The 26,737-nt window shown below is 37.1% G+C and overlaps 1 protein-coding gene across 2 annotated transcripts in view; it reads right to left on the bottom strand.

The window, feature by feature from the left end:
* Positions 1-26,737, bottom strand: part of MED13L (mediator complex subunit 13L) — a 306,657-nt gene that overhangs the window by 136,548 nt on the left and 143,372 nt on the right. For both annotated transcript variants that reach the window (XM_040443794.1, XM_040443793.1), the window contains exon 3: positions 10,007-10,091. In XM_040443794.1, the coding sequence (XP_040299728.1) occupies positions 10,007-10,091 (85 nt within the window). The remainder of the gene's footprint in view (positions 1-10,006; positions 10,092-26,737) is intronic.

Here is a 26,737-nt window from a genome sequence, read left to right as displayed (position 1 = left end):
CATGCTCTGTCTCTCTCTGTCCCAAAAATAAATAAAAACATTGAAAAAAAATTTTAAAAAAAAGAATATCATAAGAGAAAACACATTTACATTACTGTATTTATAAAATGTTAATAATAATCAATAATAATAATAATACTACAGGTAAAAGTGAACTGCAGAGTTCAAACCAGTGTTGCTCAAGGGTCAACTGCTGTATTTTTATGCAGTTTCATAAGTACTGGATTTGTAACCAACTTACCTCTGTAGGAGGGAGCTGTCTTAAATGTCATGCTCAGCAGTGACATAGCAGAGAGTTAGCAAAGTTATACCAAGTACCTCAGAGAAGGCTGGGACCAAATTAGTGAAGTCACTGAGTACCGTGCCCTGACCCCGAAAGAGTACAGAAATTAGTTGCTAATACGGGTAAGTATGAGAACAAAGTTTCTTTTCACTCAAGAGACAGGTGGAAAGGACTCAGCAACTGTCACTATCAACTTTTACACTCTTCCATCTCCCTGATCTCAACTACAACTAATCCAAAAAACAAACCTCACTTTCTCTCTCACACACACAAGCACAGAGAGAGACAGAGACGGAGACACAGAGCCTCCAAGACTAAGACGGAAAGTACCTCCATCTGGTGTTTTGTACTGTAGGTTGTGGGAGGAAATCAGACCTTTTGCTGAGGAAGGTTCTTCCACCGCCTGACAGACACCTGGGACTACGAGGGCGGGAGAGCCGGGTATACTGCGGGACTATGTCCCTGGTTCTCCATCATTTCGGGGTCACCAATCCATAGCATAAATAAATCTAATGTAAGTTATTATAGCCTCTTTCCCTTAAGAACTTCCATACACAATACTAACATGAAGCACTAGTAACTGTGCTTTGGCCTGGAATCCCTCTCTCCATCCCACTCTATCCTGTCCTACTCTAATTCAGTTCTGTCCATCTTTGGTGTCCCAGATCAGCCCACACAGCACTCTAACACCTACATATCGGCCCTTGCATCACCAAGTTGTAATGATTCTTTCCATGGTTCTTTTTTCCCCCAAGAATCTATGAGAAATCTGGGGAAAGACACGGCAGTTATCTTATTTACTGGCCATAGTCAACAAACATTTAAATGCCTGCTCTGTAATATGCTTTATATTCTGTTCCAAACTAGTAAGTGCTCAATAAATACCTGAGAAATGAATGCAATATACTAAGAAGCATTTTCCTATCATAACCTAACAGTGTTATTCTTCATGTATGCAACCATTAATCATGGGGAGCCCCAAACTATTACTTGAATTTTCTTGTGTGTATATGTTCCTGCCAGTGAGACACTCAATGTTGGAGGAGGGGGAAATCTACACATTTCACTTTGTTTCATAGCCCATCAGCCTCACTCCAGACTAAAATCATAGGAGATACTCAACATGTAAGGCATCACATAGATGATTTTAAAACAGTTTAGGAAGACTAGCACAACTGCCCATATGCTTTAGTTATACTTGAAGAACAGAATTAAGTCTTTTTAAGAGAGAAATTCTAAAATACAAAAACTAAAGAATATCAGAAATATAATTTCTCCTTTTTATATTCTAGCAACCTTTTTTGAATTATTTTTGAGGGACAAAAAAATTTACACTTAACTTGACAAATAAACCTTCACACACACAAGAATGTCAGTTAACCCTAGCTGTTCACTCAGTAACCCCAGTCATTATTACTGAGATTTTCAAAATTCTCTTACTGTTAAGATAGGACCTAATTCAGTCAAGTATCATAATATTATCTTTCAAGGTCACAATGTGATGCCAGATTTATAAAATGTTCTTTAAGCAATTCTAGGAAAGTATTCCTCTTCATTTATTTTTTTTAACTTTATTTATTTTGAGAGAGAGCAAGCAAGCAGGAGCGGGAGAGGGGCAGAGAGAGAAAGGAACAGACGATCCCAAAGCAAGCTATGTGCTGACAGCAGAAAGCCCAGTGCAGGGCTCGAACTCACAAGCCGTGACATCCTGACCTGGGCGCCAAAGTCGGACATTTAACCAATGGAGCCACCCTGAAGCCCTGAAAGTACTTCTCTTTAGAAAGTAATTCCAAGCCCCCTACTATTTACCAAAAATCAATGTTCCCAGAAGAAACAGCTACTAAAAAATGAAAATGAAATCACGTTGTGTTTGTATGTGTGCATATGTGTCCATGTGTATGTGTGTGCACACACACTTCTGTGCTATGCCACATGGCTCTAAATAATAAAGTACAGAGACTAACTGGACTCCAAAGTTGGCAAGACCCAATTTCTTTTTTTTTTTTTTAATTTTTTTTTAACATTTATTTATTACTGAGAGACAGAGAAAGAGCATGAGCAGGGGAAGGGCTGAGAGATGGGGAGACACAGAATCCGAAGCAGGCTCCAGGCTCCGAGCTGTCAGCACAGAGCCCGACGTGGGGCTTGAACTCACAAACCACAAGATCATGACCTGAGTCGAAGTCGGACACTTAACCAACAGAGCCACCCAGGCACCCCAAGACCCAATTTCTAACCGCAAAACCATGGCAGACCTGAAATAAGATTATAAGAGCCACAGCAGCAGCAGCCACAGCCTAACTCAGCAAACTATTTCCCAAATGGAACTGTTGGAAGGTTTAGAAGGGAGCCCCCACTGGCTCTGGCTCCTTCAGCACACCTGAAACTATGCAGGAGCCACAGTTTTCAAAGATTAAAAAAAGTTCAAGGATGGGGTGCCTGGGTAGCTCAGTCCATGAAGCATCCAACTCTTAATTTCAGCTCAGGTCTTGATCTCAGGGTCATGAGTTCAAGCCCCACATTGGGCTCTGCGCTGGGCACAGAGCTTACTTTAAAAACAAAAAAAGTTCAAGGACAGTGTTTCTCTACCACACCCGGAATCAAAGTGCACTTTAGTGTTATCATCTAGTTACATAGCTGCTCAGATAGACTAAATTTTATAGAATTTCATAAAAGAAATTCCTTACCAGCATCAAAGCCTTTATTTACTTCACCACTCCAATCTATATCAAACATATACGCAAAAAAGTCCCCTTCCTAGCAACTAGTCTCCTTCCTAGAAATTGCTCCCAGTTCCCAACCAAATAAAAGAAATTCACATAATTTAGAAGCTGAAGAAATCTTTTTCAACTGATCCCTTCTATCTTCATTATTTCAGGTTCCTACTGTGTCCTAGTGGGTAGCTGGCTCCTCTGGCCAAGCACACCCTATCTTTCCTATCCTCTCCAAAATCTCTGTAAAAGTTAGGCATTTCATAGGCCTAGCCCCACCTGAAATAATTTTTTAAAAAGTCTTAATCCATTCTCTGTCCTAAAAGTATTAAATAGATCAACTGATTGGTCTCAGGGTGAATGTGTTTCTCTCTAGACATTTACAAACAGATACATGCTTTTACTCACTTGTGTCTGTCATGTCTATAGCAATTCTTCCTTTAAAAGCATATGGCCCTTAGATCTAAAGACTCCTTTTCCTACTTCCTTTAGAGAACTGCACACTGCCACAACTCAATAAAATAGGAATTTATTGATTACTCATTTCCTGCTCTGTTACCACACTATACCCAAGGACTCTCAATATTGCAAATTCTATCACCATTTCTTCATCTAGGCCTCTACCCAACACCATGCTCCAGTGAATATATTTATTATGTTGAAACCTTAGAATCAGCATATCCAAGGACAGTGCTCATGTACCCTCTGATAATTACCTCTACTAAATCACAATACCACAGGACATTGAAAGCTAGTAATACACAAATATAATGCTATTGCTATCACAATTATAATCCAACTTCCTTCATGTTATTTTTACTGTACTTTTCTAAATGACTATCTTCACTCTAAACACCAACTCCTGGTAAACCGAAAAGCCTGGGTCAAAGGCAATTCTAGAAGGTAGTTATAAACTACCTTGGGGTGACTATGGTGGCAATCCATTAGGAAAACAGCACCAGTGGACTACTCTGAAGGGACATTAGGTTTTACAAATGTCAAATAAGTCTCCCTAAGTAAGTATGGACAGGATAGAGCTTAACAGCCTCAAAAGACCCATGTGATCTATTGTGTGCAAAGCAATGATTTGCACTTTAGAGAGAAAAAGTACCTTTCCATCAAAATCAGCTTATGAGTTTGATTCTAAAAACTTAAGACAATTAAAATTAAAATATACTACCACATTTGATAGCATTATGCCAGACATTTTAAGCATTTCTAGAAGCTACAAAAGTAAGATTTTTTTAAGTCTCATATATGATGCAAATCACTAAGTACTGAACTGGGTAAGCAGTACTAAAACTGAGTAAGATGAATGGCACACATTTCCTGGCTTTTTTTTTAACAGCTCTTCAACCCAATGTTTGACTTCATTCAGATAGCGTCAGGTAAGATGGATGTACCGTCCTATGAAAGCTATACCAATTACAATAACATAAGAGTAACAGCCACTAAATCTGCACTATTAAAAATGCCAAATGAAGAAACTACTGGAAAAGATTGCAGGTTCTAGTTTTCCATAATCTCTTCACAGTCAACGTCTTTCTCCATAAGTGAGGAGTGTAAAGCAGCCTAAACTTGAAATACAAAATGTAACCTTTGAGGAGTTCACTGTCTGTACATAATAAAATCTCACTAAACTCCAAAGACCGATGAAAAACAATCTGAACAAGGACATTATCAAAAAGGACAGAAAATCAGCAGAGAATCTATATAAGTAAAAACAAAATTAATTCCAGGTATGTTGCCAAAAAGGGATAATTGATCATTAGGAAAACAATAAGCACACTTACTGTCTCAGAGGAGAGAAAAAAATATTCATGACCGGATCCTCTAAAACTGTACGACCTCAAAGGCCCAACACTTTCAGATACTGAAATTTTGACTAAAAAAATCACAACTGAAGAATATACCAAAAGAGGGCAATATGATTCAAAGTTTAACAAAATGTGTATAAATACACGCATAATTGTGTTTTAGAAATATATCTGTATTTCAGTAATGGAACCGATGCCAGTTTGGAGGACAGATTACAAGAAAGGAAAAGACTTCAATTAATAGGTATGGTAGCTTGCTATGTTTTTCTGAAAAGATTGTATCCTTTTCCCAAATATGCACTGTCCCATTAACATCAAGTTTGGCCATATGACTGGGGTATGTCCTACAGATGGATAATAAATACTTTCTCATTCATTTGACTTTCAGCTTGGTGGCACATTTCTCAGCCAATGCAACGTGAGCAGAAATGGCATACACCACCCCTACACAGAGTCTTAAATGGGCTATTAGATATTTTGCCATTGCTCTTTGCGCTCCATCAGGAGCCCAGCAAGTCTTTGACAGGACTGTCCCATCTGCATGATTCCCAACTGGAGGGAAGAGGATACAAGGAGGGTTCCCAGTAAAGGACTCACAATGGGCAAGCAGTATGAGCAAGAAATAAATGTCCACTGATGTAAGAGAGTACACTCTTTCAGGTTTTCTGTTACTGCACCATAACGGAGCCTAACCTGACTACAGAATTTTGCCACTGCAAAATTTCATGAAACACTTACATGATCTTCAAGTAAGCCAATGACAGTCAAAATGAAGAGAATGGGACTGACTAGAGGGATAACTGGAAGGGGGGGGCAGGGGGTATCCAATATTATATGATAAGAACCATAAACCACCCAAACAAAAACTCAGGGTACAAGGATATGAAACAGGGCACCACGTGGAAGTAGGATTGGATGAATTATAAATGAATCTCAAAGAGTAAGATTTTTTTCAACGATTACGGGGAGACGGATTTCTGCTCAGCATAGGAGACTTTCTGACAATGAACTTTCTAGCATCTAACTAACTGAACTTTCTAACATCCCTCTGAAGATGAAAAGAAGTCCTTTGGAAAGCTGGGTTCACATAACTAGAGGTTTTCAAGGAAAGGATGGCTGACTACATAAAAAGGATATTTTAGAATGGGATTCTAGAATTATCTGAGCAAACAGGCTAACAGACTTTTAATGCTGTGTCCAATTCTGAAAACAGTAGTACTGATCATTCTATTTGCTAATATTAACAGCAGTTAGCCATTTATTGAGCTCTCATAATGAGAAAGGTACTATGCTGAGCAAAACAATCCTTCACCATCTTATACGTAAAGAACAAGGGCTCTGCAAGCTTGTCATTTGCCATATATTAATTCACTTGGCAGAACAGAGATATAAAATATCTTCCATCTCTAAAGACAATGAAGAAATGGACTTACAGCAATGTATGTCCCTGCAAAGATAGGTTATATTATAGCCAGATATGTTAGCTTCTATCTGACACCTTGAAGGAAAACGCTCTTGAGTAAGTAACGGTGAAGTTTGTTGTGTTAGGTTTTTTTTTAAGAAACAGATGACACTAGCTAGACACATACAATGCAATATGCACAAACATTGAAGAGCTACAGGAGGAATGAGTATGATAAAATGAGTGAGGAATGAGGAAAGGTAAAATATGTGAAGTCATATTACCTTAGAATTTAAAACATTCTACACAGCATCAATACAGTATTACCTCAGCACCAATCAATAGCAATTAAAATGAAATTATCTCATTCTGTGTGAAGTTTACAATGTTACCTTAATTTCTTCAGTGAAATTATTTTTAATAATTACTGCAGAAACTCATCGTTCTGTATACACCAGCCAACTGCTGCCTTTTGGAAAAAAGATCAATCTGTATGACTCCCACTTAGCTATAAGTAAGATCTTCTCAAAGTAGTTAATGGAATTCTTTTTTTAATTAAACAAATGGGTACACTTAAAAATACAAAAAGCAGAAATAATAAATCACTAGTGCAAGCTCTGCGAACATGCGAACTAAGAAAAAATTCATTGGGGAAGCACAAATACCCTACAGGTGATACATTCCTTGATGATCTACTTCAATAACCTCAATTCTGGCTTTCATGCTAGAAATTCAAAACGTCCACAGTGGGAAACCTAGTCCATATCTACCTGAATAGAAGTGAAAAGACATGACAGAAAATTGCCAGGAATAAGATAGTAAAACTGCATTTCAATACATTTAGGTTGTAAACAGATAAGCAAGTTAAAGCAAATGGTCTAAGTTAGGGATGAACAAAAAGGCAAGCATGTGTTAGCCAACCCAGTTTCTGTTGACAATGGATAAAGAGAGCTAAAAGCCACCATTTAAAACGTGTCCTTGCTTCATGAGCAGGGTAATTCTCACTCATACAATAGTTACTTAACGTTTGGTGAAAAGAGAACATTATTTTGAAAGATAAAAGAATTATAACAGTTTTTCAAAAAAATCTCAACTTGTCCATTCTAATTGTAGAAAGGGAGCTAAACAGCTTCATTATTAATTATTTTCTAAAACAAACAGTTTTATTTCAAATAAAGTCTTACAAGAGGATTAACATCAAAATATGCAAAATAATAAACCTATGGGGAAACCAATTATTGAACAGTAACAATAAGCCAAGTATTATGCGGCACACATCATATACATCATCTAACAAAAACTCAAGGTGCAGAGTATCCTATACTTAATTTAAAGGGTGTTTACTAAGGCTTAGTGACGTTAGGGTAACTGCCCAAGTAACAGAATGTGAAATCAAACCAAAGTCTAACCCAAAGTCATTTAGAACTATCCAAAGTTTTATTGTATGCAGTATGTCACAATGAACTTTCCTGTTTTATTATGTTATTTGGGGGGGGGGGGGGCAGAGAGAGATGGAGACAGAATCCAAAGCAGGCTCCAGGCTCCAAGCTGTCAGCACAGAGCCCAACACGGGGCTTGAACTCATAGATTACGAGCTCATGACCTGAGTGGAACTCAGACACGCAACCAACTGAGCCACCCAGGAGCCCCAATGAACTTTCCTATCAAATAATAATTCAATTTGACCTGGAGTTCAGTTTTTATCACAAATTTAGAATTCATGAGCAAGAATAAATGAATTATCTGCATTTCTCTTCTCTCCCAGTTTTTCTGTTCTTCTCATTTTCTCCCAACCATTTAAAACACAAAGACTGAAAAATTAAAAATTAATTTTTCTAAAAAAAACTAAATTAGGATATTAAAATAACAGAGCGAGCTATTTTTTTAAAGTATGTATTTTGTTCCATATACATTAAAAACATACATTTAAAAGACTGTTTAAAGATGCATTAATTATAATACAGATAGTAAGAGCTTCACTACAGCGTATTTCAGAAACAGTAAAGTTTCCACATTTTCCTGAAGGGACTTTGTGTGTGTGTTTGGTTGGTTTTGCAGTGGGAGAGAGAATTACCAAATACTTTAATTATTTAGGAGCATTCAACTCTCAAAAATCAATGCTTCAAAAATATACTACTGCCTTAGTAACAGATGGCTGGCCTCTAGGCCCACTCCAAAGCACAGAGGTAGGAACTGAAGTTCAGAATGAAAAAGAGATAAACTTGGTGGGAAAGGTCTTTCTGAGTGACCTAAACGGTGACAACTTATCAACCCCGGCTTAGAACCCTAAGCACTGACAACTGTGGTGACACTACCCTAACCAGCAGCTTGTATAAGGAACTGAATAGTACCAGAACGTCCCTTCAGCTCTGATCATCTGACAGTACTACATAAAGACTCAGGAAGAGAAGTGAAAAAGTTTTCCTATGGAAGTTCTTAATTAACCCATTCTTTGTCATCTATTTTTCCCCTTAAGACACTATCCTGAGCCCGGAACATACTGTTATGCCATAAAGTAAGGAGGTGCTTGAACAATGACAACAGGTCAAAAAGCTATAAAAGCCATCATGAAGGGGCTTCCCCTGGCCAAATCTGGAAGGACTTACACATCTAAATAAACAATGATAGTAATGAATTATAATCCATGGAATAAAACAGAAATCCATTCCTCCAAATTTATATAGCTAAAAAGGGAGATAAAAACATAAGAACACATGTACCTTTAAGAAAATGAAAAGCTCTTCCTTACAAAAGAATGTCCAATAATAAAAGTAGAAGGAATGGTGGCATTTGAATTAACACTACAGCTGTAACAGTACTGACCAATTTAGACAACAGAAGATAAAACACAAGACCAAAGGTGGTAACAGGATAAGTACACAATCTCATTGTATGTGGCCACAAATTACTTATTACAAAATTAACAATGATCGCAGTTAACAAGTACTTACTAATACACAGTGTAGAAATGTGATGGAATACCACCTCAAACAAGTTGATCGACACTGTTAATACCACTGGCCTTGAAATCACAGACCTCCTGCTTTGATATACTGGGGACATGACATCATGGCTACACTATCACTACCAAATGCATAGCCTAAATATAATCATGAAGAAACTATCTCAAATTGAGGGACATTATATAAAATATATGACCTGAACTCATTCAAAATGTCAATGTCAAGAAAGAAAAAGGACGGCTAAGGAACACTTCTAGGTTTGAAGAGACAGGAAAACTAAAACGTATGATCATGGATTGGATCTTGGGGGGAGACGGCTTAAGATATCAAGGACCTAACAGGGACAGTGAGAAAGTTTGAGCTGAATTACATATTAAATAATGGCATTTTATCAATGTTAGATTTCCTCACTTTCATAGTTGTACAGTGCTCACATGTGAGGATATCCCTGGTCTTTAGGAAATGTACACATAAACACTTAGAGGTTAAAGAAAGCACAATTTCAAGTGTACATGTGACTATCGAGTGGTTCGGAAAATAAATTTGAAATACACACACACATTAGGAGTAAGAGAGCAAGCAATCGCACGAACTAGAAAGCAAACTGGATAAAAGAAAAACCAAGTAAAGGATATATGAAGTTCTTTGTGCTATTCCTGAAACTTCTCTAAAGTTGCAATTATATCAACATGAAAGAAATGAGATTTATGTAATTTTATCTTTATAAAACTGCATACAAAAGCATTTTGGGACCTAACAGGAAAACCTACGAATATACAGCATTACACTTGGGTGTCTCAAAACAACTGTGATGCTGTTCCTTCTCTCACCTTTCTAACAGATTGTGGATCGCTTTGAAGAGCAGTGTCCGACATTCATAGGAAAGGCCATTTTCCCAGAGTCCTTCTTCCACAACTGAAAAAAGCAAAACAAAACAAAAAATTGAACCAGTAAGTAGGACATCCAAATAAAAATAAACTTTTAAGACATTTTTCTAAAGCAAAGTTAATGAATTCATTTAGATGATCTCAAACTGAAACAGAGAAAGGAACTTAAACGCTTGCCAAAAGTCATAAAATACCTATGTACGGGAGGAAATAACATGTTTCAATTTTAAAGTCTTTGGAATGTAAGCATAGTACAACTCCTCTCCGGTAAAGGTCATTCCAACCCAATTTTTCAAAATTTGAAATCATTCAAAGCATTCAAATCGTTCTAATTTCTTTAAAATTTTTTTTCTTTCTTTAACTGTTCTAAAGGCGGTCTCTTAATAGGATTTTAAGGACATGACTTTAGGAAAAATGCCAGGAAATTAAATCTTAATATAAGATCAAATTTATTTCCTAAACTCATAATTTCATTAATGTCGGACATTTGGGGAAGTATCATATTTGCCTTTGAAATATATTATAACACTAAGCCCCAAGTAACTCTAACACCAAGAGAATCCAACAGACTAACAATGCCCCATGCATTCCTAACATTCTTTTCATATATAAAAGGATATAAAACGCCCTAGAGAAGACAGTTAATTTCCTTTTAAATTATATTAGTTCAGTTCAAGATAGCAAAAAATTGGAAGGATGGAAACCACATTTGCAGAAGAAAATTCTCTCTCTCTCTGCTATCTTGACAAAAGCACTCACCAGAGAAAATTCTGACAGAGAATTAAAACACACGCTAAGTCCACATGCATTTGTAATGCTTTTACCACACCAAGAGACATCTCGAAATCCATCTCCATATTCTCCAATCACACAGAATTAGAAAAAGTATATTTACATTCATGGGGCTCATTGATAGCACTTTTTTTAAATTATAAAACTGGGTTTGTTTGGGTTTTTTTTTTTTTTGGTACGTCAGGTTTTTATTTTCCTATGTGGCTAACCATGATTTACCAAATTTTCCCAAAGCCACCTCTGTCAGAAACATTTTATTATTTATCACAAGAGAAACGGAAATAAAGTACAGCAAATAAACAAATGTTCCACTAGCAACAGACTACTTCTGGTCAGGACAAAACAACCCAGCTTTCTACAATCCTCTGAAAGTGGATTCTTTATAGATCTGTGTTCTCACACATCTATCTTCTGGGTAGAGCTTTTCCTGGGTGAGAAAGAGAGCTAACATTTCAATAAAATGAACAACACATATTAATTTGCTTTTCCTTCCTCATGTGTCTCATTGATTCTAAGACACCATCAATTTTTTTTAATGTTTTTGAGAGAGAAAGACAGTGCAAGCAGGGGCGAGGCAGAGAGAGAGGGAGTCACAAAATCTGAAGTAGGCGCCAGGCTCCCAACTATCAGCACAGAGCTCCACGCGGGGCTCAGACCCACGAACTGAGAGATAATGACCTGAACCTAAGTCGGACACTTAACTGACTGAGCCACCCAGGCACCCCAACACCATCAATTTTCAGATGCATCATTATTTTATATATCGCTAAAGGTGGTGGGGTAAGCTCCTAATTAAACTATAACATGGCTCTAATCACTTAGGATTCTTAATTTGCAATTATTTAAAGTGCTCCTTTAAATTTATTGACATTTTTTTTCAATATCATTACTGTACATACATAAAACGGATAATATAAGCTGAAGAGAAAAGAAAAAAGGTTAGAAATTCCTAAAACTTGGGGCGCCTGAGTAGCTCAGTCGGTTGAGTGTCCAACTCTTGATTGCCACTGAGGTCATGATCTCGAAGTTCGTGGGATTGAGCCCCATGTTGGGCTTCGTGCTTACAGCATAGGGCCTGCTTGGAGTATTTTCTTTTTCTCTTTCTTTCTGTCTCTCTCTCCCTCTCTCAAAATAAATAAACTTTTTAAAAAATTCCTAAAACTTCATCAGCATTCAAAGTGTAACTCTTCTGAATCACATTTTCCATCAGTCACTAATGTCAGTTAGTGTTTTCTATATAATAGTCTTTTGCGTCATAAAGAGTGCTGGTGATGTAGCATTTGTGAAAGAGTTGCATCTTTTTTCCAAGATTTTCTTCCAAGTTGGTGACAGCTATTCTGTATGTTGTTAAAAAAAAGTTAATCAAAATCTTCAAATACACTTTAACAGGCCCCCGTAAATTCTTAAACCAATTATCAACATTGTGTCATCTGTTTCAACCACCTTGCTTTCTTTTTGTTTTTCTTGATATACTTTAAAGATAAGAACATACTTTGGTATACAACAAATAAAGAACCTAAGCAAGGTCTATAAATTGCCTTTCATGTTATATCTCTTAATTCTCCTTAATCTATAACAGCTCATCTCCTTTGAACATGCATTAACTCACTGAAAAAAAACAGGTATCATATAGAATACTTCATATTCTATCTATTCTTATTGCCACCTCATGATACCATTTTTTAATGTTGATGCTACTTGGACCTTAACAGAAGATGCGAAAGTTTTCAAACAACCATAACTCTCTATTTCTTCCTCAAATAGTCCTGAAATATTTTAACTGAAATATTTAAGTGTTTAAGTGTTTAAATGTTATGTCATGCAAGGTGGAATACTAAACAAGTTTGAGCAATGCCAACTACACCACAATGGTAAGATACCATTATAATTTTATTGTGATTTCAACAATTTTAATTTTTTTTTTAATGTTTATTTATTTTTGAGACAGAGCATGAATAGGGGAGGGGCAGAGAGAGAGGGAGACACAGAATCCGAAACAGGCTCCAGGCTCTGAGCTGTCAGCACAGAGCCTGACGCGGGGCTCGAACCCACGGACTGTGAGATCATGACCTGAGCCGAAGTCGGACGCTTAACCGACCGAGCCACCCAGGCGCCCCTGATTTCAACAATTTTAAAACAGACTATAGAGCTGATTTTTTTTCCTTTGAAAAAATTCTTAAAAGAGCAATTACAGAAGACCTACAATTAACATCATACTTAATGTTAAAAGACTGAATATTTTCCCCCTAATATCAAGAACAAGGCAAGGATGTCTGCCGTCACCACTCTTTTTCCAGCTTTAGAGGAGGTGTCAGCCAATACGATAAGGCAAGAAAAAAAAAATACCAATCATACTAATTCAAATAGAAGAAGTAAATATCTCTATTCATAGATGACATGACTGTTTGAAAATCCCACAGAATCAGCAACAACAACAACAACAACAAATAGTTACTAGATCTAAAACTGAATTTAGTTAGTTCACAGTATACTAGGGTCAACAGAAATTTTAAAAATCCTATTTCTATATACTTTAATGAATAAGAAATTACATTTTTAATTATCATTTACAATAGCACCCAAACCCACGAAACTCTTGGATATAAAACTTACAAATTATGTGCAAGAATTATACGCTAAAAACTACGATACTGATAAAAGAAATCAAAAAGACATAAATAAATGCAAAGGTATACATTGATCATGGGCTGAAAAAGTTACTATTGTTACCAATATTAGATCTAGAGAGTCAACTAAACAAATCTAGAGAGTCAACTCGATTCTAATCAAAAATCTCTGCAGGACTTTTTACACAAGGAGATGCCAAGTCTACATATTTCTATGACAAAGCAAAGGAACTAGAATCACCAAAATAATATGGTAAAAGAAAAATATAGTTGGGAGACTTACACCACCTGATTTCTAGATTTACTAAAAAACTAGAAGTGACAACATAGCATAGTACTAGAGAAAAGTCAGATATATAGATCAACAGAATAAAGAGTCCAGAAATAGACCCGCAAATATACTGTCAATTAATTTCCAAAAAAGACGCAAAGGCAATTCAGTGGAGAAAGGACAGTCTTTTCAACAAATGGTGCTGAAATAAATGAATATCCTTATGCAAAACAAAACAAAACAAAAGCTTCAAACTCTACCTCACACCACTTAGAAAAATTCAACGCAGTGCTGAGGTGGCTCAGTCGGTTAAGTATCTGACTTCGACTCAGAGCTTGGAGCCTGCTTTGGATTGTGTGTCTCCCTCTCTCTCTGCCCCTCCCCTGCTTATGCTTGCTCTCTCTCTCTCTCTCAAAAATAAGCATTTTTTAAAAAGTTAAAAATAAAACAAATTTTAGAAGAAGAAAATTAACCCAATATTGCAAAACCTAAAATTGTAAAATTTCAAAAACATAGGAGAAACTTTATATAAGCTTAGGTTAGCAAAGATTTCTTAGATATGACACCAAAAGCATGGTCCATAATGCAAAACTGTTAACCAGGACTTCATCAAAATGAAGACCTCTACTCTTCAAAACACATGTAAAAGTTATGTTAAGCTACAGAAAAGCAAGCCACAAATGAGGGATAAGCAGTCACAAATCATATATCAGACAAGAACCTGTATTTACAAATATGCTCTTCTGTTTTAAAACTATCAAAACTCAACACTAAGGGAGGGGAAAAAAAAGTTTAACGGACAATAGATCTGAACAGAGCTTCACCGAAAAAGGTATATAAATGGCAAATAAAAACATGAAAAGGTGCTTGAAACATCACCAATTATTAAGGAGATGAAAATTAAAATCACAGTAAAATATCATCCATCAGAATGGCTTAAAAGAAAAACTGAGTACTACATGCTAGCAAGCATACACAGCAACTATAATGCTCATCTACTGCTGAAAGGAATGCATAGTACAGCCACATTGGAAAAGCTGACTTTGGCAATATTTTCTGAAGTGAAACACATATTTACCATGCAGACCAGCAATACCCATCGTAGGGGTGTGTGTGTGTGTGTGCGCGCGCGTGTGCACACACACACACCCATACATATATACATTTATATATATATATATATATATACACACACACACACACACATATATATATATATATATATATATATATATATATATTTTCAAGCAGAGTAAGAACTGTGTCCACATGAAAAACTGTAGCAAATGTTTATATGTGTCTTCCCCCCCACCCCAAAATAATGCCAGGAACTGGAAACCACCCAAAAGTCCCTCCACTGGAAAGAACAAAGAGTAGATACTCCACACACTGGGATACTATTCCAAAATAAAAAGAACTGTTGCTACACTCAAAACATGGATGAATGTCATTATACAAAGTGAAAAAGGCCATCATAATAAAAGCCACATGCTTTATGGTTCGTTCATATGGCATTCTTGCAAAGGCAAATTTAAGGTAATGCAAACTGCTCAGTGGATTCCCATTCCCATCGTTGGAATGGGAGTGGCTGATAACAAAGGGACATGGGAAATTTAGGAGATCATGGAACTATCTTACATCTTGATTGCGGTGGTGGTTACATAACTGTGTACATTTGGAAAAACACGTAGAGCTATACAATCTTTTACTGCTCTACATAAACCCATTTTACTGTTGAGCAAGCTTTCTGAACCTAAGCTGTTATGAATATACTTCCATTACTTTTTATATTTTTAATGTGGAAGATGAGAACAGGGTGTGAATCAGAAGGACTCCTACTCTGCTCAGTCGGATAAATGTCCAACTCTTGATTTGGGCTCAGGTCATGATCCCACAACTCATGAGAACGAGCCCAGCAATGGGTTCCGAGCTGACAGCAAGGAGTTGGAGCTTGCTTGGGATTCTCTCTCTTCCTCTCTCTCTGCCATTCCCATGCTCAAATTCTCTCTCTCTCTCTCTCACAAAAATAAATAAATATTAAAACACACACACACACACACACACACACACACACACACACACACAACCATTTCACCCACAAGAGACCACAGACCAAACTGGTCCATCCACACAATACAATATAAATTATATTATGTACTTCGTATTAAATACTGCAAATAATACAAAGAGAACAAAAATATTTCTCTAAAACGTTTCTCTAAAAATTTTTAAACACTGGGGCGCCTGGGTGGCTCAGTCAGTTGGACGTCCGACTTTGGCTCAGGTCATGATCTCGCAGCTCATGGGCTCAAGCCCCATGGTGGGCTGTGTGCTGACAACTTGGAGCCTGGAGCCTGCTTCAGATTCTGTGTCTCCCTCTCTCTCTGCCCCTCCCCTGCTCATGCTCTCTTTCCCTCTGTGTCTCTGTCTCTCTCTCTCTGAGAAGTAAACATTAAATTTTTAAAAAATTTTTTAAATACTGAAAACTTTCAAAAATACCTTTACCAATATTACTTTTTATACGGTAATTCTCATATCTTACTTTGTATTATATAAATATGTATTACATAAATTAATACAAAGTTTAGGCACCAATTTAACAGAACACAGAGAAGAAAGCAGTAACACAAAGAAACACAAATCATACTATATTAAGCTCTTGTTTAAGGAAAGTACACTAAAACTTAAGAAGCGACAGGAAATTATGGGGTGCACTGCTGGCTCAGTCAGAGCATGTGACTCTTAATCTCAGGGTTGTGAGTCCAAGTGCCACATTGAGCATGGAACCTACTTAAAGAAACAACAGAAAATTATAGATTATCCTATAATTTACCAGGAAATTTTAAAATATAAGTCACTAAAGGTAATTAAAAAGGGCTCAGTGTTTGGACTTCATACGAACATCTAAGTTTCATCTTACATATTAAAGATTCGAGAGTAGTCAATAATTTATTGGAAGCCAACAACTGTAATCAAAGATTACCCCTCTAGTAAATGATATCGATGTTACGCAATACATATAAAGACAGTGCAGTATTTTGCTAGTAGTATTTTAATTTACTGTTTAGATACAGCAAATATATTTGTGGAAAGGAACAGAAGTCAGACCAAACTTTCTTTTCTACTTCATATACAGAATCTCCAGAAACATAAGATCAACGTAGGTTTCAATGAATCTCCAAAACGCCAACATAAGTTAAATCTAGAATATCATTTTTGGAATCTAATAGATATTTGGCCAACACACACTGGCCCATAGTTCTTGGGTGTGTTATGCCTCAAGCACCAGGCTAGAAATTAGGAATGTGCTCCATAAGCTAATACAGACTTTGAAAATCACTGTAAGGCAACAACTACTTTGAATTCGTTGTAGTACAGCTATCACATATTAAAAAGTCTTTTATTTTTAAATAACAAGATAAATAACTTACAGTCAAGGCTTTACTATTTGTCAAGCTTTGAATCAAGCACTATATGTAAATGGGTGGCAGAAAGAACATTTTCACCACATCATGAGACAGAGTAAAGAGCAATGTGGCATTCACTTTAGCCACTTAGTATCTGACTTCTTCTTATCACTTGGAATTGTCTGTTTCATAAGTCAGAAGTCAAATATAGTCACCCCTCCAAGGAGCTGAAACAGATTCTCTCCTCTTTTCATCTCCTGCAATATGGACAAGGATACAGGTGCTAAAGTCCACTAGATGCTCACACACCACACCTTCAACTCTGGATCTAGTGACATCGAAGAAAGACAGAGAGTTCTTTCCCTTCTTTTCTTTCTCTCTCTCTCTCTTTCTTTCTTTAAAGATTTTATTTTTAAGTGATCTCTACACCCAACGTGGGGCTTGAACTCACAATCCTGAGATCAAGAGTCTCCCACTCTACAGACTGAGCCAACCAGGCTCCCCTACACAGAGAGATCTTTCTGTCAGCACTAGAACTAGAAGGTGTGAGATCAAGTTTCTGGTGCTCAAGTAGCAGAGCTGCTGCAGCATCTAGCGCTCAGTGATGACACTGATAACATTCTCATCAAATCAATTCTGCAGCACCGAGCCTAAGACTGACACATAGTTCTGTGAACATTCAATATTCTGTTAATCAACTCCTTTTCCTAGTTTGCAACAAAGAATTCTGACCAATACAGCTTATTCTAATCTACATTTTATAATAAGAAAATTAAGGCTAAAAAATCTGTTTTTTCAGTTCATTTATTTTTAAGAGAGAGCGAGAGTGACAGAGAGCAAGTGGGGGAGGGGCAGAGAGAGCGGGGAAACACGAAATCCGAAGCGGGCTCCAGGCTCCGGCTCCAGGCTCCGAGCTGTCAGCACCCAAGCCTGACGTGGGGCTCGAACTCACAAGCCGTGAGATCATGACCTGAGCGGAAGTCGGACGCTTAACCGTCTGAGCCACCCAGGTGCCACAAGGCTTAAAAATCTTAAAATTTGCCCAGGGTCACACAACTAATAAATTCAAGAATCTAGAGTCAAATGTATTAAGAAGCTAACATGATGGGGCGCCTAGGTGGCTCAGTCAGTTAAGAGTCCGACTTCAGCTCAGGTCATGATCTCGTGGTTCTTGAGTTCAAGCCCCACGTCAGGCTCGGTGCTGACAGCTCACAGCCTGGAGCCTGCTCTGGATTCTGTGTCTTCCTGTCTCTCTGTCCCACCCTTATTTGTGCTATATATCTCTCAAAAATAAGTAAACATAAAAAAAAAAAAAAAAGGAAGCTAACAGGATCAAGTGTATTTTATATCTACTTTTATAAACAGGAAATATACAAATTATCCCATTAATTAAACTCCACAAGGATAAGCAATTTATTTGCATAGCTGCAGTGACTATGACATATCAGATATTCATAAACATGTGCTCAGTTGACCTAGTATCGTATGAGCACATACCTTTCAAATTTCATTGGATTTAGCTTCAATCTGAAATCTCCTTATACTGAGTTAAGAGGATTAGTGGCAAAGATAGGATTCAAGTCCCAGTTTGGGGACTAACACCCATGCTCTTTCCACTATACCACACTTCTCCATAGGGTTAGAAATTTTTTAAATTTCAGGAATAGAATTTAGTGTTTCATTACTTACATATAACTCCTAGTGCTCATCCCAACAAGTGTCCTCCTGAATGCCCCTGGCCCCTTTAGCCCTTCCCCCGCCCAACACCCCACGAGCAACCCTCAGTTTGTTCTCTGCATTTAAGAGTCTCTTATGGTTTGTCCCGCTCTCTTTTTATATTATTTTTGCTTCCCTTCTCTTATGTTCATCTGTTTTGTATCTTAAATTCCACATATGAGTGAAATCATACGATATTTGTCTTTCTCTGACTTATTTTGCCTAGCATAATACACTCTAGTTCCATCCAAGTTGTTGCAAATGGCAAGATTTCATTCCTTTTCATCACCGAGTAATATTCCGTTGAAGATATACACCACACCTTCTTTATCCATTCATCAGTCGATGGACATTTGGGCTCTTTCTATACTTTGGCTATTGCCGGTAGTGCTGCTATAAACACTGGGGTGCATGTGCCCCTTCGAATCAGCACTCCTGTATCCTTTGGCTAAATCCCTAGTAGTGCAATTGGTGGGTTGTGGAGTTCTATTTTTAATTTTTTGAGGAACCTCCATACTGTTTTCCAGACTGGCTGCACTACTTTGCATTCCCCCAGCAACACAAAAGGGTTGTTCCCCTTTCTCCGCATCCTGGCCAACATCTGTTGTTGCCTGAGTCATTAATGTTAGCGATTCTGACAGGTGTGAGGTGGTATCTCATTGTGGTTTTGATTTGTGTTTCTCTAATGAGTGATGCTGAGCATCTTTTCATGTGTCTGTTAGCTATCTGGATGTCTTCTCTGGAAAAGTGTCTAATCGTGTCTTTTGCCCATTTCTTCACTGGACTGCTTTTTGGGTGTTGAGTTTGATAACTTCTTTGTAGATTTTGGATACTCTTTATCAGATACGTCATTTGAAAATATCTTCTCCCATTCCATCAGTTGCCTTTTAGTTTTGCTGATTGTTTCCTTCGCTGTGCAGAAGCTTTTTATCTTGATGAGGTCCCAACAGTTCATTTTTGCTTTTGTTTCTCTTGACTCTGGAGATGTGTTAAGAAGTCGCTGTGGCTTAAGGTCAAAGATGCTGTTGCCGGTTTTCTCTTCTACAATTTCGATGGCTTCCTGTCTTGCATTTAGGTCTTTCTTCCATTTTGAGTTTATTTTTGTGTGTGGTGTAAGAAAGTGGTCCAGGTTCATTCTTCTGCATGTCACTGTCCAGTATTCCCAACACCATTTGCTTTATCAAAGATTAGTTGGCCATACATTTGTGGGTCCGTTTCTGGGTTCTCGGTTTTGTTCTGTTGATCTATGTGTCTGTTCTTGTGCCAGTACCATACTGTCTTCGTGATTACAGCTTTGTATTACAGCTTGAAGCCCAGAATTGTGATGCCTCCAGGTTTGGTTTTCCTTTTCAGGATTGCTATGGCTATCTGGCCGGGGTCTTTTCTGGTCCCATACAAATTTTAGGATTGTTGTTCTAGCTCTGAATGCTGGTGTTATTTTGATAGGGATTGCACTGAATGTGGAGACTGCTTTGAGTAGCATCGACACTTTAACGGTATTTGTTCTTCTAGTCCATGAGCATGGAATGTTTTTCCATTTGTGTGTGTGTGTCTTCTTCAATTTCTTTCATAAGCTTTCTATAGTTTTCAGTGTATAGAGTTTTCACATCTCTGGTTAGGTTTATTCCTAGGTTTCTGGTGCAATTGTGAGTGGGATCGATTCCTTGATTTCTATTTCTGCTGCTTCATTATTGGTGAATAGAACTGCAACCAATTTGTGTGCATTGACTTTATATCCTGCTACTTTGCTGAATTCATGTACCAGCTCTAGCAGGTTTTTGGTGGAGTCTTTTGGGTTTTCCACACAGAGTATCACATAATCTGCAAAGAGTCCCCTCTTCTTAATACTGGCTACAAAGGCAAACTTTGACACTGAAGTAAAATCTCCCTTTGGATCCATAATTTGCATCTTAAACTAATGTGTTCTTACATAGTTGCAAGTAATTTTTTCAACGGTTAAACAAAACTGAAATTGTTTCTGCAATCTATTCATACAGCTCCATGATAAAATCAGAGAAAATCACATTTTAGCGTTTTAAACTAGTTTTTTTTTTTTCCTGAGATACCTTCTTCTCAAGGTGAAATTTAAACTAACATTCCATTTGCTTGATATTTAGATTCTTCAGAAAGTACTGAGTGGGGCCGTGGGAGGGGGAGAAAGGCCAAACACTAGTTAGTCTAAATTAAAGTTTCCATAAATGACAGAAGATGCATTCACTACCTGATTCTCTCCCTTCCAAGGTGGGCTAGGAAGAAAAGTACCCACCAAGAAATCTATAGAAAGCCTTCAGGTGCTGGGCCCCATCTTTATGAAACCTACAGTCTCCCCAGGGTATCCTGTCTCCATCTTTACAATAAAAAAAGCTGTTCTAATTCTTTTGAACTTTCCAGTTTACATTTAAATGCTTATTAATTCTTTCAGAACATAAAGTAGTGGGGTGCCTGGGTGGCTCAGTCCGATAAGCAGTTAAGCGTCCCACCCTTGATTTCAGCTCAGGTCGTGATCTCAAGGTTCCTGGGATGGAGCCCAGCACTGGCCTGGCCTCACTGACAGCACAGAGACTGATTGTGATTCTCTGTCTCTCCTGCCTCTGCCCCTCCCCCACCAGCAAGGGCAAGCTCACTCTCGCTCTCTCTCAATAATAAATAAATGAACATTCAAAAACATATTTAAAAAGACTCTCTCTAGAGTATTTATAAATCTTCTTACATGTAATGGAAGAATTTTTCTAAAACTTTGTTACTCTCAGAAAAGCAAGCACCAGAAGACCTAAAATACGTATACGAGAAATGAGTGGCGAGATTCAACCAAAACAATGAATTCCTAAATTAAAACATTCCCCTGTTGTTTTGTGGTCTATTATAGCCAAGCTAAAACTGAAAAAGAAAACTAAGTAGTACAGCAGCTGCCTGTCTACAAAGAAAAACTATTTTGGCACTAAAGTTATCACACTGAAGTTGTAAATGCTATAATCAGGATTTGTTGAAACCGCTGTTTTTCAACATTTTTTAATACAGTAATCCTGATAATCAAATATTTAAACTGTGAAAGTACTACATGTTTTTCTTTGAGCAGGAAACAGTGTTTCAGAAAGGAAAATTTAAATAGTAATAATTATGACTTAGTGCCCAAATAATTTTTCAAAATCCTCACAAATTGTAATATAACTTCTTTCAACTTTGAGAAACATGGCTCCTTGCAGAATTAATAAGCTTCTCTGAAAGAAAAACCATATAAAAGGTTCAGGAAAAAAGTCAATATGGCAAAATATCAAAGCAGCATATACTTCAATGATTTTGTGTTTCCCAGCAGAGATCTTGGAAAGATACCCCTTCCAATTCGACAAATGAAACTGACATACTTTACTTGAAGGGGAAAAAGTGGGAGGAGGGAGACTGGAATCGGGTAGGGAGGAGCATAAAGATTGTGAAACCTTGAAGAAATTCAAGCTCATGCTTTTAGAATTTAGGTCACCCTGCCTTACACAGTTTAAAAGTAGAATTACTTTCAAAGAATACATATTTCCTCTGAGCTATGATACATATTTCCTTTTAATGTATCATATTGCAGCAACAGCTGAAATGAACGTCTAGACATCAAAAACACTTCTTACTCCCACCTACTGCTTTTTTACCTCAGGCATCAAAACTAATGAAACCTATTATCCAGAACATTGAGTTCAGTAACCACATTGGCCATTGCAAATATTGGAGGGGGGAGGGGCACTTTCAGGGATGGCACTCCTTATTCAGCCATTAAAATTACTGAAAATCAAATTTTGTTCCAAACTCCAGAAATACAAACAGATTAAAGCAAGGCACATGAAACAAGAAGATGACTTCCCAGTTAGATTTCAGTAACAAACTGCTAAAGATAGCACAGCTCTGAATGCGGGATTTATAATTTGCCCACTGCCTTTGTTTTCAATCTTTATCTGCTATTTATAAAGCATACTAGTTTTTTTAAACTGCTTTATTTCTTCACTGCTTTAAATTGTTACATCTCCCAAGAATTACACTAAGCAGAAATCATAATGAAAAATTTATCAATTTAATTTTATGGGTTGCATCAAATGAAATGCTTTAAAGCGAAATACAGAGAGAATTCTGAAGTATCTGCTTTCTGAAGATTGACTTACAAAAAATTTGAGTAACAAAGCAACACAATGCTACATTAATTCTGAAATATAGCATTATAGCCATAAAAAATCCAATTATATACAACACAATTGATCACAGTTCTGCTGCCATCGACTGCCTTGTAAAATCCATATTTAAAGTCATTAATAACTAAATGGACGTATTACTTATATCAAATTCAACCTACTTAGAGCTCTAATTTCCCTGAATTGCTCGTGGGTGTAGAATATTTGGTATCACTTAACAAATCTATATTGAAAATGGATTTTAACTTTCCCAAAGTCAATTTAATCAACTAAATAAGACTTAGAGACAGAAGATACACATCAAAATGTTCCATCTGTTCTGACCTATTTGTAACTTTAAATGATTACAAATATTGGTAATATTCATAAGACCGATGTACAGTTGTGACTCAAAATTTTTTTCTAAGTTTTTAAAATCTGAGTATAACTGACACACAATGTTACATTAGTTTCAAGTGTACAACATAGTGACTCAATTTCTCTGTGTCATGCTATGTTCCCCGCAAGTGTAGCTACCATCTGTGATTCAAAATTTTAATAGTATAATGTTTTACTAAGGAATCTCTAACAGCATGAGTTCTCTGCCAGTTGCAGGATAACCAGAATTTTAATGATGGCTTCTACACAGCATTGTAGCAGTTGAGACATGACCCAAGTTAGCATTTCAATGGATCACAGGACTCCATGTAAAGCTACTAAACTTTAAATTGAAGGAGACCATAAAACTAAATTTCTAGATAAATTGAACAAAACCTTCAAAAGACAATTGCTACAGAAAACAGTCAGGCTGCAATGTTTCTTTAATAGCTACACAGTGGGGGAAAAAAAAAAAATCTTGCACAATGGCTGTTACTGACTCCTGAGAACCAACTTGCCCCCATTTGCTACTCCTTTCAGAGATTTTTTTTAAAATAATTATTATTTTTACCCTTTAGAGCTACTAATATGCTCTTAATTTTGTTATATGATACACATAAACAAAGGCCTAGAAGGACAGCCACCAAAATCAAGTTATGTTTGGTTGCTGGATTATCTTCTTTACCAGTTTATGTTTGAAATAGGTTTTTTGAAATAAAGCTACTATTATTTATTAAACAGCGACATGTTTTTAAAAAAAGCTATCTGCACATGCTCACAAATTACAAGAAAGATTAACATTCTTAGGACAGAATCACCACTAGATAAAATTAAATTCTGAGAAAGAAATCTAGAAATGCACTCCATTTATATTCAAATCATTAATACTACAAAATAAACACTTTATAAACTTACACACACACACACACACACACACACACAACTACTAAAATTCTGACAGGGCAAGTCCCTAAATTGCCTTTTACACTAAAGCTCAAACAGTTGTCTGTCACCGCTATTACAGTGAGTAATCCTTGCAGCTGTAACTGTTTGAAATGCAGCTGTCTGGTTGGCTTTCTCTCCCCACCCCCACTCATCCAGCATTTCTGTTCTTGCTACAATAATCTTAAAGAGCATTTTACAGGAGGCTTAGCCCTGGCTGAGGGCACTCTTCGGCGTGACCGAGAGAACATGGAAACACGATTCATTAGACACGCCTGGAGTGATAACAATGGTGCTGCTTCTTGCTGCCTTTCATTTCGTACATCAGGCTGAGACTAATGCATTCTCGTTACACAACAAGCACATTTATAGACAGGAAAAAACTGTAATCACCTTTGATTAAGAGACAGCATATTTTTCCTATATGAGCCGCCAGCCATACTGACATAGTAATTATTTTTTAACTGACAGGTTAAAATAGCAAATGTAGCAAAAATAACATCTGCCCAAAAAGAGAGAGAGAGAAAGAAGGGGGGTGGAGGGGAGGTGACTGCTATGAATACTTGGCACACAAAGGTCTCTCCAGCCCAGGCTCCACGCCATGTCCTTGAGACCCGACGGGCACTTTGGCTTGTACCGAAGCTAGACCATGTATGGCAAACAGAACAGACCCTTACCAAGCAATCTCATTCTACATACCCAGTTCTTTGGAGGCAAAAATCACAGAATTTTTTTGGTCATTTTAATTGTAATCATTACTGACCCACCATCTTTCCATTTCTTTCACCATAGGACTACAAATTTAACAACAGTAGTGATCCTCTCCTCTTTTCCGTGATCTCATTACCTTTACTACAAAATAACTCATTCTCTTGACTTTTTCCATTATGCAGTTTTAATGCAAAATAACTTGTCTCCCTTTACATAAAGTGCTAGGCCAAAACAAAAAGCCTGTTTTCTGTTTTTAGTGAAACAGTTAAAAAGGAAGAAAAACACAAAATGTATTTCTTATTAAAAACAGGAATGCAGAATTATTTATACCTTTTTATCATTTTCCCAACTCATCAATCACTGCACCTGGCAAAGGTTTGAACTGTAGTTATACAAGTCTTAATTTAAACTGAAAAAAGTCAGCAGCCACATTATACTGAAACATGTAAAGTTAATTTACGTATGGGGCTTTGAAAAGTGAACCACTTCTCCACACACCCATACAATTTCAGTCTTCACTCACAATTGTGAGTTCATGCATATGTGTTACTGGGCTATTATTTATAGGGAATTAGGCAGCTAACAGAAGAAATATGTATTAGCCAGGAACTGAAAGATTACAGTTATACCAAGTTACCAGAAAGGATTTTCCCAAGGCTAGTGCACTCTGAATAATTTTTTTTTTAATGGGTTAGTCTCTGTCTTAAGCTTTCTGTGACACTACTCTATCTTACACTTAACAATGTGCTACAGGGGCGCCTGGGTGGCTCAGTCAGTGAAGCGTTCAACTTCAGCTCAGGTCATGATCTCACAGTCCAGGGATTCGAGCCCCACATTGGGCTCCGTGCTGGCAGCTCGGAGCCTGGAGCCTGTTTCAGATTCTGTGCCTCCCCCTCTCTCTCTCTGCCCCTCCCATGCTCATACTCTGTCTCTCTGTGTCTCTCAAAAATAAATAAATGTTAAAAAATTAAAAAAAAAAAGAATGTGCTACAAAACTAGCAAAGCAATTTGTATGTGTGAAAATTTGTAACAGTAAAGAAAAAAATAAGCAAATAGAAAAAGTGAAGTGTAGTTCATGAAGCTTTGAGAACTAAAATCGCTTTTTAAAGAAAGTTACACAGCATGAAGAACTTTTGTAAAAGAGCAAAATGAGCACTGTTTAGCCACTGGGTTTTAAAGGGTTCTGTCCTGTGCTACCACACTGGCTACAGACTAGGAAACCTGCAGCCTATCTTTAACGTGTGCGCAAGTGGCCACTGAGCTCTGCTGTGCATTCAAACACTATGCTGTGTTTGGAAAAGAGGTCTGACATGTACCACATTATGTTAGAATCACACAAGTTTAAAATTTTATCATCTGGAATAAAATAAGTTACTACAGAGGATAACATCTGTACCATTTCCACTCTGTAGTGTCAAGTCTCCTTTGTCATGACTCCCCCAAAATGAATCAAATCATTTCTGAGTGTTCCAACTGTCTTCTGTTTGCAAGATACAAAAATAATCATCAATATCAAACATGTTGCCACAAACATTTTTATTTTAAAAAATTCAGTTTAATTGAATTCTCAGTAATCAGAACATTTCATATTAACAAACGACTTGGTTTACGTATGAATTGCCATTATATTAACCAGGTTCTTAGAAGAATCTTAAAAGCAAAATGTATAATTAATTCTCCCCTCA

Source organism: Herpailurus yagouaroundi, unplaced genomic scaffold, assembly GCF_014898765.1.
Source record: "Herpailurus yagouaroundi ecotype Mexico unplaced genomic scaffold, PumYag 191, whole genome shotgun sequence".
In the NCBI taxonomy this organism is placed as follows: Eukaryota; Metazoa; Chordata; class Mammalia; order Carnivora; family Felidae; genus Herpailurus; species Herpailurus yagouaroundi.
This window is presented reverse-complemented; position numbering and strand designations above follow the sequence as displayed.